Source organism: Pteropus medius, unplaced genomic scaffold (assembly GCF_902729225.1).
Source record: "Pteropus medius unplaced genomic scaffold, Ma_sr-lr_union100, whole genome shotgun sequence".
Taxonomy (NCBI): domain Eukaryota; kingdom Metazoa; phylum Chordata; class Mammalia; order Chiroptera; family Pteropodidae; genus Pteropus; species Pteropus medius.
Window position 1 is genome coordinate 15700399 of NW_024349803.1, and position 12495 is coordinate 15712893.

The 12495-nt window shown below is 36.0% G+C and overlaps 1 protein-coding gene across 15 annotated transcripts in view; it reads right to left on the bottom strand.

Annotated features, from left to right (window-relative positions):
* ULK4 (unc-51 like kinase 4) overlaps positions 1–12495 on the bottom strand; it is a 378927-nt gene that overhangs the window by 347214 nt on the left and 19218 nt on the right. For all 15 annotated transcript variants that reach the window (XR_005647494.1, XR_005647495.1, XM_039837390.1 and 12 more), the window contains exons 10-16: positions 11685–11800; positions 11476–11545; positions 10058–10154; positions 8347–8451; positions 5972–6032; positions 4510–4691; positions 3591–3637 (exon numbers count right to left, since the gene is read on the bottom strand). Coding sequence is in view for 13 of the 15 variants with exons in the window: in XM_039837390.1 (XP_039693324.1) it covers positions 3591–3637; positions 4510–4691; positions 5972–6032; positions 8347–8451; positions 10058–10154; positions 11476–11545; positions 11685–11800 (678 nt within the window). In the remaining 2 variants the exon portion in view is untranslated. The remainder of the gene's footprint in view (positions 1–3590; positions 3638–4509; positions 4692–5971; positions 6033–8346; positions 8452–10057; positions 10155–11475; positions 11546–11684; positions 11801–12495) is intronic.

Here is a 12495-nt window from a genome sequence, read left to right on the forward strand (position 1 = left end):
AAATAGAGAGCTATTCCATGGTCAAAGATAAAAAGACTCAATATTGTCAAGATGTCAATTCTTCCCAACTTGATCTATAGACTCAATGCAATTCCAATCAAAATCTCAGCAAGATTCTAACATTTATATGAAAAAGCAAAGACCCAGAAGAATCAATAGAATATTCAAGGAGAAGAACAAAGTTGAAGGACTGACCTATCAGACTTCAAAACTTACTGTAAAGCTACAGTAATCAAGAGAGTGTGGCATCGGCCAAAAAAAAAAAAAAATTTGACAAATCAATGTAACAAAATAAAAAGCCCAGATATACGCACATATAGTCAAATGATCTTTGACAAAGGAGAAAAGGCAATACAATGGAGCAAAGACAGTCTTTTCAACAAATTGTGCTAGAACTGGACATCCACTTTCAAAACATCTAATCTAGACATAGATCTTACACCCTTCGCAAAAATCAACTCAAACGGATCACAGACCTAAATGTAAAACAAAACTATAAAACTCCTAAAAGGTAACATAGGAAAAATTCTAGATGACCTTGGGTGTACCAATGACTTTTTACATACAATAGCAAAGGCATGATCCATGGAGGAAATAAGCAATAAGTTAAACTTCACTGAAAACTCTGCTCGCAAAAAAAACAATGTGAAGAGAATGAGAAGACGAGCCACAGATTGGAAGAAAAGATTTACAAAAGACATCTGTTAAAAGACTATTTTCTGGCATATACAAAGAATTCTTAAAACTCAACAATAAGAAAACAAACGACTAAAATATGGGCCAGGCCCTTGGGCCCTGGAGCCTTTTGAGCCACTCTTCTCTTGCTCGGCCCGCTGCCACGTCTGGAAGTGTACTGTTGCTTTACTTTCCCTTCTAATAAAGCTATTGTTTTCTGCTATCAATAAATAAAAATAAATTAAATAAATTAAATAAAAAAGCAAAGTAAAATAAAATAAAATATGGGCCAAAGATCTTAACAGATATACAGATGGCAAATAAACATATGAGAAAATGTTCTCCATCACATATCGTCAGGAGAATGCACATTAAAACAATGAGGTACCACTACACAGCTATCAGAATGGACAAAATCCACAACGCTGACACTACCAAATGCTGGGAAGGATATGGAGCAACAGATACACTCATGGCAATTCCACTCCTAGGTGTATGCCCAGAAGAACTGAAAGCAAGGACTTGAACAGATACTGAACACTAACAGAACAGCAGTACCTGCAATAGCCAAAAGGTAGAAGCAAACCAAGTGCCTATCAACAGATGAAAAGATAAACCAAATGTTGCATTTACATACATGGAATATTATTCAGCCTTTAAAAGAAATGAAATTCTGACACATGCTATGACATGGATTAACTGTGCAAACATTAAGCTAAATTAAATAAGGCAGACACAAAAGGACATAGATGGTATGATTCCATTTACATTTGGTCCCTACAACAGGCAAATTCAGAGACAAAACAGAGAAGTTACAGGGCCTGAAGGAGGGGAAATGGGGAGTTACTATTTAATGGCTAAAAGCTTCTGTTTGGGATGATGGAAGGTTCTGGAACTCGATAGTGGTGGTAAGTGTACACATTATGAATATACTTAATGCCACTGAATTGTACACTTGAAAATGGCTGGAATGCTAAATTTCATATTACATGTATTTTACTACAATTAATAAAATTTATGTATTATATGCAAATTATACCTCAATAAAGTTGATTGGCAAAGGTTATAATATCTGATGAATATCCACTTTTAGAAGTTCTAACAAAAGGGCGTTTTTATACACATTAACTGGGAATGCATGTTGACACAATGTTTCTAAAGAGCACGTTACAAAAATCACAAAAATATTGCGTTCTACCCATTTGTTCTAATTCTATAAATCTGCCCGAAGAAGAAAAAGAAAACAGGCGCAAAAAGATTTAAGCACAAAAAAGTTCAACGCTATATTATTTAAAATATTTACTATTCCAAAATAGGAAACCATGTAAATAAAATGATCAGACACTCATAGCATATAAAAAAGGCATACCTTAAAAAAGCATCATAGACAATGAATGACATTAAAAATACACAAATATGGTATAAGGGGAAGAGAAACTTATAAAATTACATATTACATTCTATCTTGTTTTCCTATATGCTGAACACAGCCAAGGAATAAACACATCTACTCCAACAGTGACTAAGTGAAGGACCCTTATCATCCACTACCAGGGAGATATGACCTGGCTCAGAGAAGGCCTCGCTGGGAGAAGTGTGTTTGACAGGAGGAAGAGAGAGTTAAAGAAGGATTCAAGCAGAGGACTTGTGTGCCTTACTCATTTTCCTCAAAACTGCTTTACAATTAAACTTCAAGTTTAAAAAAACAGAAAAAAAAACGGTTTTAAAACACTACTTGGAAAGATTTAAGATCGTCTATTTTTAAAAGTCAGCAGGGGGCACCCCATTCAAGGATATAATTTAAGCTTTAGCTGAAGTGTTATTTCCATGGTTTCTTTTTAATGAGCATACTACAGATTTTCTCAAAGCTTTACATGCTCAAAAATTACCTAAAAATCCTATTTTGTAATGTCAGATTTTACCTTGGGAAAGTAACATTAAAAAAATGCATAAGAATTATCCTAAAAAGCATCTTCTGAAAATACCTATTGTTTCCTCCATATTTTGCCAGACTGGAAGAATAAATTAATATTCTCCTACTATCACATTTCATAAAATCCCCTCATCTTCATGTTTTCATAGGCTTCTCCTAACAATGAGATAAGCAGACCTGATAATAACTTCAATTTCCACACCCACAACATATACTAAGCACCCACTCAGAAGAATCAAGCACTGTGCAAGCTACTTCATATACTTACCTCATTCCAAGTTTAATTATTACCAAAAATCTATGAAGTAGATACACTCTCCCTATTTTCCAGATGAAGAAACTGAGGCTAAGCAGTTACAGCAGTTTGCTGAGGGAGTAGATCTGTAATCCACAGCCACTGCGATTTCATCATCCCACACAAGATTCCCCAGGGAGCGGAGACTCAGGAAGAGGTCATCATTTGGTCAAGCCTCAAGGGCGACCAGAGCCCAGAACCCCTTAACACTTATCTAATGTGCTTTTCGCCACAGCATGCTGCCTCCATGAACAAATACACCTCCTTCTATCAAGGGCTTACAGATCACGATCCCAATAGATTTTAAATAACGTCATAAGGAAGCTATGTACTATATAAGATAAAGGTACCATAGCAAGGGAGAACTCCTTAGGAAGCATAATGAAATTAAAACACAGGGATCGAGGATAAAGTATTTGATAAAAAACATTCAAAAGAACAACAGTTAACAAAGTTTCCAGACATACTTTAAGTAATCCTAAAATTATATTCATATTAGAATAAAAACTATTTTGAAGTCTTTTTAAGTTTACAACTGAATGTCTATAGAAATCGCCTACGATTCAGAGTCATCATTACTTCAGAATATTTTATGACTAAGTGTTTAGGACTATATGCTTTTGATAAATATGTATGCTATAACTACTTAATAAAGAATAAATTATTAAAATATAAATGTTTACTTACATATCCCAGTTTGGAGCTATTCGTAAATGCTGGATTAGCAACTGAAACTAGAATAAAAAATTAAGATGTACATTTCATTCATGAAACAACACTAAAGTGACTGCTAAGTTAACAAATCAGACCATATGCAACTGAAACGTGAATCCTGCAGAGATAATAATTTACAAAAATGCAAAAGCACTGAGTACATAAGGTCAAAATAAAAACTAAGAAATGCACTTTGTTTTCCATACCCAGTTATATTCCTAAATGTGTCCCACCCCTCACCCCACAAACACAGACCAAGTATCAAAAGAGTAATCTTAAAACTATCCTGAAATCAAATGAGTTAACATTTTTAAGCCAGTTCCCAAATAAGGGCCCACTATGGAAAACACCCAGATCACTGTAACTCCGTTCTGGGGACGACTTCAAAAGCTCTGCCAAACTCCCATGGTTTCATTGATGAACCAAGACAGTCCAAGAAATTTCACCAGGGGAAAAGGGGAAAAAAAAGTCTTAAGAGACTCGCTGTCCCCCTTCAGTGTCATATCAGAAACCTGGGTGTTTACCAGGGGACCCAATAAAAGAGCCCCTAGTCCATGCGGGTAGCCCATTCCACTAGCCGACGAAAAGATCTGTCATGATTTCAGTTACAAAAAATACCTCACAATTAACATAAGTTAACATAAAACGCAAGTCGGGTGCTACAATGGAAAAAGTTCGAAATCGCTGTCCACTCGAATGCTTTTAGACCCGAAGATTAAATAGAGAATAATTTTGGCAACTCTATAATCTTGAGAAATCACCCTTTTTTCATTGCAATTAAATCAAATTAATAGTTTAGCGTGTGTTTTCATCTCTGTAGACATACAAAAGTTACGTGCAGAAGGCCTGCTGTGAGGGCAGTGAAAGGAGTCTGTATGTCACAACTACCTACCAGGGGGGAATGGAGGAGCCTGGTGGCCACCTCCCTGTGACCAGCCACCACACACAGATAGCACAGGAGGTTCAGCTTGGCTCGGGAGGCCCCCGTGGTCTTCTCGGTGGAGTCAATCTGTGAGCACACTTGTTGTAAAAAGTCATTCCAATCCTGGTCTTTTAGTAATGCTAACTTATCCGCTGAAGAGGAAAGAAAATATTACAAGTGCATATCGTGTGAAAATATCACAAGGGAAAGACAATGGAACACAGAATTTCAATAGCTAAGATGAGGCCAAAAAAAAATTGTCGCTTCACAATGCCAAAAGCAAAAGTACTCCAAAGTTGACATTATTTTTATTTACTCTTCTATAGTCGTGTCTTATTCCATAATGGAGTCTTTTCAACTATGTCAATGGAAAACTGCTTTAAAAAAAAAAAAAAAGAAAGCAGATGCCTGAAGAATTATTCTGCAACTGAGAATATAACAAAATGCAGTTAAATAAAACTGTACTACATAAAAACAAGAGAGTCTCTGTGTAAATAAAACAATCTAGCCTTAAAATATCGGAAAAGTCAAAAATTTTACAGTTGTTAAAAGGTTCCAATGAAATTACTATTAAACATAACCAGGTTAATATGATCGCTAAAATCATCTGAGGGCCCTATCTGCAAACTCCCATACAAACAAAAGGCAAAAACTAGGAAAAGAGATGCTATCCGAAGTCAACATGGTTTCAGCTGATCTCCATCCTTAAAATCAACTGTAATAATTTCCTAAAATAACTCAAAGGGAAAAAGAGAAAAAATTACTTCAAGATAATAATCCTCCAGGTTTTTATAAACAGTGGTTCTACTTGGCATGGTTTATTTAAATTGGAATATTTATTTTAGAATCATAGATTCTGTTCTAGCTATGATGAAGTTTACTAGCTTAACAGGTTTATCAAACAAAATACATCAAATTTAAGGTATAAAAAAATTTCTGATGTTCACCCTAAATGAGACTTTCCATTAGGTAAAAGGAAAGGTAACGATCTTCCTCTAAGTACCTGCACCCCCACACATCCCCACAAAGGTGAACCATCTGGCCCCAGTCTCCACTGCCCTGGCTCCACTGAGGAGAATCTCGATTCTTCATTGGCATCTCCAACCCTCTGCACCCACAGGAGTCCCATAAATGTTGGACATTCAACTGGCTCAACAAGGGCAAAGGCAGAAGGGCCCACCCACTTCACAGGAAAACTCTCCCATCTGCAGAGTACAGGGCAGCCCAGACTCAGCTGAGTAAGGTCAGCGGCTGGCACAAGTGAATTACAGATTGTTTATAATTTACATAACACTGCCCCAAGAAAATAGCCAGTTGGCAAGAAAAGAGAAATTTAGCTATTCATGAATAAAATATTCCATTTGCTATTAAATTTCATATTTGTATCTATCTGCAAAGTGTCTGTGTGTTCAATAGCCCTTTATGATCGTACCTGAATGTGCTGGTAGATGCAGTATTTTTGAATCAAATTTAATTGGTGGTTGTTTCATTATCTGTGGTTAAAAAAAAAAAAAAAACATTTTGACACAGAAATCGGTCTCCTGATTCATCTCCTATTATCAGATTATAAATCAATGAGGACAGAAAAGAATGCTGTAAAATTTCTCACCAAAAAGAATAAGAATTCAACAGTGCCCTTTCAGATTAAAATAAATATGAATAACTTATAAATATAAAATTTCAATTGATATTTGCAATAAATAAAGCTTCATGGAAGAGAGTTACCTTGACTCAACTAACTCAGGAGCTAATTTACCTCCAGGTTAGAAATTTAGTCTTTCCACAAAATATGTATTGGGTGCCTACCAGAGTGAGCTTCTATACTAAGCGTTAAGGAGGACACAAAGATATAAGACATGAACCAGAGTGTGGATACTCTGGGTAACAAGATAAACATTTGTTAAACAACAAACAACAACAAAAAAAAACAATATTTAACAATGCAAAACAGGCGGAACATAATTACAGACAAAACGTTACATTTCACAAGAGAAATTTTTTTAAATACTAGGGAATGTAAAGCAAGCACTCTAGGCTGATATGGTCAGGACAGGGTTTACGGATGAGGCAGAAGGTGGACTGAGGTCTTACAGAACGGTTAAGACTTGATGGCTGAATTACAGACGACACCACCCCAGGAAGCTGTGACAGCCTAAATAGGAAAACACATGATTTTTCTTTTTTTGAGGAAAATGAAGAAAACATGTAATTGAATCTATGAATTTTGAAGTATACAGCTGGTATACTTCATTGTGAAGCTTTTAATAAAAAATTCAACCGTCATTTCTGTGTCTAACTTCTCCAAAATCTACAGAGCATTTGCAAAACCTCTGCTGGTAGTATTCTTGCCAGAAATGCATAATCTCACTCTCATCATGAGAAACCTTTAGACAAACCCAAATTAAGGGACATTCTGTAAATACCTAACCAGTGTATAAAATACCCAACCACTTCAAAGTCTCAAGGTCATGCAAGACAAGGAAAGACTGAGAAATTACCACGAGGCCATGAAAGACAAGGACAGACAGCAGGAGAATAAGGAGACATAACAACAAACTGAAATGTGAGATCCTGAAACAGAAAAGGGACATCAGTGGCACAAGCAGTAAAATGAGAACAAGTCTGAAAGTTTCGTTCATAGCGCTACGCTGATGTTAATCCCTGGTTTTGCTAACCATATCATGATCCTGTGAGACGTTAACATCAGAAGACACTACGTAGAAGATACTTAGGAACTCTGAAATTCTCAAACCATTGTAATACGTCTAAAATCAGTTCAACATAAAAACTTTAAAAGAAACTGCTACTGATTTTTTAAGGTTTCTGAGAAGCAACTAAATGTGGTTACAAGATAAAACAAAGAAATAGAGAACATGGTCAAAGATAGCACAAATGTTTCTGGAAGGTCCACTGGGAAAACGCCCCATTACACATTAAATTTGGTGTAATATACAGTTACTCTGCCAGATATCTGAAGTCATAAATCAAAATAGCTCCATTAAGAAAAATAGCTGGGTAATCTATATTAAATGTTACCTTTCCAGTCAGTAAACATGCATCCAAGAACCCATTTATTCCAAACTACAGTAATATTCCCCCAATGAGATGAGAGGAAACCGTCATAAATACATAAAAAGACATTTAAAAAAAGAAGCAAAAAAATTAAAATACAGAATACATGGTGGTGAAATGTGTGTTGGAGACTGGAAATCAATAAGAAACAGAGGGACTGAGAAATTAATGTTTTTTAAGGAGAGTACTCATCCCCTAGTAAGATAGTATTACATTCCAAAAGAAACAAAGCAACAAAAATCACACTGTGGTAGATGTGCGTTGTGAGTCACGACCCCCAAGCTCCCAGTGTCTCCTGCTGCTCACCCTGCGGTCCTGATAGCCTACGAGAGGGAATCTGCCCGCCCAGCTAAGCCCGGTGAGTGACGCTCACTGACATCTGCCTCTGTGAACACATCAGCAACTGGAATAGTTGGAATAATCTAGATCAAGGACGTATGGAGAAATGAAGGACGTGAGGACTAAGGTCTGAGGTCTAGGGGTCAGGCCACTCCTCAGTCCGCTGGACTGACGGGAGGCAGAGCTGGTGCTGAGGAGGAAGAAAGCTCACCACCCAGGGAAGTGGGAGGCCAGAAGCAGAGGGTGACGGACAAGGGCAGGGGCTAGAAATGTAGACACGTGGCACAAACGAAATAAAAGCAGACAACGAGGGGAACAGAAATGAAAGTGTCACCCAAACTTCAGTCCTCACTGAAGTCTAAAACAGCCCTCAGTAGCTAGGGCATCTTTCCACACCTTCGGATTGTCAATAATTGGGGTGACAACAAGATCCGAGTCTGTGTAGATAAGCTCTTTCATCCGGGACTCCAGGTCCTGCTGACTCACATGCCCACTTGTACTCTGAAACGAGAACAAAAATTAGACTAACGAAGAGCTTTGAAAGACTGAGCTAATAAGATGCTGAGTAAGACACCACTGAAAAAGGTCACCTGTATCAATATACCTGGGTTGCTATTCAAAACACTTTCACAGATAGTCTCATTTGATCTTCACAAAAAACCTAAATTATAAGTATCATCATTCTTTTTTATTTATGAAAAACAAAAGGCTCCCAGAAGGTAAGTGACTTGCTCACAACTACCACAAGGCTGGTTAGGACTAGAAAACAGATCTTCTGTAGTTTGATGTTCTAAACTACAATAAGGCAAAGTAGTTTTGCAATTACCAGCATGATTTTTAATTCTTCATCCACCAAACACTAATCAATTCAATTCTGCTTTACAGAATGTTCAATATAAAGTTAAAATTACGGCATAAAAAATGTCAGGCTAAAGTACTGACCTGTTACCTAGGTGTTAAACATCTATACCTTTATAAAACCTAGTTAAAGTAGAGTTAACACAATGAAATTGAATAACTAGATGTTTACCATCAGTTATTCCTTTGAGATGTTTCTTTGTGCTCTACTCAAACAGAACTTTTATTTCTGATGCTGGGCCTTAGTATTTAATATCAGACAAGGAGGAGGAGTCATGCATTATGAACCTCTATTTAAATACTGACCAGCAAACTGAATAAAACAGAAAACCAAATCACTAAAGTAAAAAATAAGGAAAAGAAATTAACCAAAACTGAGGTTGGGGCATGGATAAAGAGACAGAATAATTATCTAATAAAATTCCTAGAAACCAAGACCACCCCTTTGCAACGTAGAAGACATACAGAAGACACATTAAGAATAAATAAGGAAGAACTTTGTAAAAGATTAAAAACACATTTATGATCATGAACTTTCAAGGCAGAAAGAGTTGAAAGAAAAGCCAAAATGAATCAACGAAATAATTACTAAAATAAGAATCAGTAAGGTAGACCAATTAGAAAATTTACATGTAAAAATTAATTTCCTATCAACTGAATGCATACACAAATAGGTTATAAAAATATAATATCCCATTCACAACAGTAAAATATAAACAAATAAAATGCTGAGGAATACATTAAGTGATCAAAAATTGCAATGAGTTCTCATTTACTAAATGAAAAATATTGTTATAAAATTATGTTCTCTTGTTTGAAAATGAACATTTATGTACAGAACCAAAAGGGATATCAAAATATAATCTGTGATTACTCTGAGTAATTAAACTATAGTTTATATTCTTTGTCTTCTAAATTTTGTTTTCTACATAATTTTTGTAATTAAATCAAAAGTATCGTTAAAAATTATAAAATAAACTTCCTTCTAGTACTTACATAAATACTGCTTAAATATTTTCAATAAAATTACATACACTTCTCTTTCACATTTCAGAATGCATTTTTTATATTTACACTGATGTTCTATCTCACATAGAATCAAAACATTATTAGCAGAGTGAGATTTTATTATAACCCACTTACATTTCATTTCAATGCCAAATGCATTTCACATCACATAAAAATTACAATAACATCTGAAAGCAATTCTATCTCAGATTAAAAAAAAAAAAAATTTATCTCTGTTCACCTTGATCGAAGGAGAAGTCTTCTGTGGTGAATTCTGAGCCCTGTCCTCAGCAGGACTTAATTCCACTGCAGTGCTAGTTCTTGGAGTAGGACGAGAACTGAAAAACACAGGCCAGTGAACGTCATTCAGGTTTCAGAAACTCTATCCTCTGTTTACTGTGCTCTGGGGAAAAAACACGTCTCATGAAAATGGTAGATTATGATTCTATGTGATCTCATTATATAAAAAAAAATTTAAACTTTGTGTTTACATGACACTCTTACTTTTATAACTGTTTTTAAAGTAATTTCCTGGTTACTTTCTTTTATTTACAGCTCCTATGTTATATTCAGTATTTTGTTTTAACTGGAAACATCAAAACATTGATTTTATTATTTTTTAAATGCTTCCTGGTGTAAGCAGGAGTAACATAATAAAATAGATTGGTTATTCCATAAATGATGAATAATATTTACAATTTTACTTCAGAAAATGGTTGAAATGGAAAATTGCCTTGGTACCTACTAGGTCACAAGTTATAATCTGCAGCTATTTTTATTGATTCCTCCTACACCTATCAATAACTGTCATACTCTCAATGGGCTACTCTATTTCCCACAAGTCTCATTCTGAGTTTTTCACATTTTAAGAAATCCTTCCACTCAGATCACCAGCATCTTTTTTAATGAATTCCTTCAAATTTTCAAATATCAGGATTCTCATCTCTCTTTCACTTACTCATCTGTTTCTTTGTTATTTAAATAAGTACTTACTTGGCTTGCAAACGTGCCAGAGATTATACAAAGTTTTTTTGAAAACATGAATTTAAAACACCAAAGATATATACAGAAAAATTTAACATATGCTATATTTAAATTTGGGTAAAACAAATCGGGAAAAACCTCGATACCATTAAACAAAACTATTTCTCTATGAGACTAAAACTATAAATAACTTAATATTTATGTTATTAAAATTTTAAATACATTGGCCTTAATCACTTTAAAATACTATTCTAATTGTTTTAATATTTTCATGATTACAAACATTGTTTAACATTCCCATATAAATCAACATGAAAAGCACAACTTGTTCTTTTCTATAAATCTTTATCCAAATAAAGAAGTGGACCTTCTGAAATTTTAAGTTCAATTCTACTTAAAATGGAAGTACAAAATGAAGTAGTTTTAACCCATTTTTACCTAGGAAAGAAACGTTGGTTTGGTTAAAAAAAATTTTTAAATGCATAGTAAAAATCTACATTCAGCCAGCACTTAACAGTAACTTTGAAGAAAAGAAATTAAAACTGGCTTTTGGCCTTTCTATTCCTGTCCTTTATCTCTGAGTAGCATGGTTCGCCAGAAGGACAACAGATGCTGTAAGAAGGGTTAACTTTTGTGTCACATGGACTCCTCGCTGCTCTGCCGTTATTTACGTACCTGAGAAGAAACATGGACTCATTCTGTTGACCTCCAAGAGTATTCTTAGGCCGCAACTCGGCTGGATTTTCTGTGGCAGGAAAGTAGAACATTATCCATAAAGGAACAAAATATCACGAGCAGGTCACGATGCACACAGAGGTTTAAAGAGAAAGGTAACACAAACGTGGAACTCCGCAACAGCGCTCCACGCTCAAAGGGAAGCTCACCGAGTCTCAGAGAGCGGCTTAGGCGCTGGGCGCTCCTCTCCCCTTTTGCTTGTCCACTCTGGGGGCTCGCCAGGAGCTCCTTGGAATCTTGTGACCCAGGACACTCCATTGAGTTTCTGTTGTTCAACAGGAGAAAGTCAACATAAACTTACTTTTTAGCTTTCTATGGTTTTCTGTGTAGAACAAGATGTTGGAAAAGATAATTAAATTACACATTGGCAAAGCCGCAGGGTTAGAAAAGTAATATTTCTCACTGAGTGGCTAAAATGAGCACTTACTATATGTGCAAGGCATTGTACTAAGAAGTCTATAAACCTTGAACCTGAAGAATAAATAGCAGCAGGCAGATTGGGGAAGTAAACCGAGCTCGATGCACCAGCAGATCCGCAGCAAGTTTCCCTTTTATTTTTCCCCAAGATTGCCCAGCCTGGGTTCAAAGGCAACAAGTACAGACAGAAGGAGCCCCAATAAGCCCCGTATTTCTGGGCCACAGAATAGGAAAGGAGGCTTTTAATGGTCAGCACAGGGGAAATCCCCTAGGTTTTGTCTTTTTCTTTTTCCGTTCTGTCCCGCCCCAATCTCCAAGTAACTCCACAGCATCGGCTGGGAGCAGCGGCAGCTTCTGGCCGGGGCCTAAAACTCTGAGGAAGGGGCATCCTCCCCAACCAGAGAGCTATGATCCCAAGAACATGAGGCAAATGCCTGTTGCTCTGCTCTTTTTTCTTCTTCTCGCTCTCTTCTTGCCACCTGGCCCCAAATACATCCAGAACATGAAAACTAATACGGCATGACTAAATGTAGGGTTTATTGT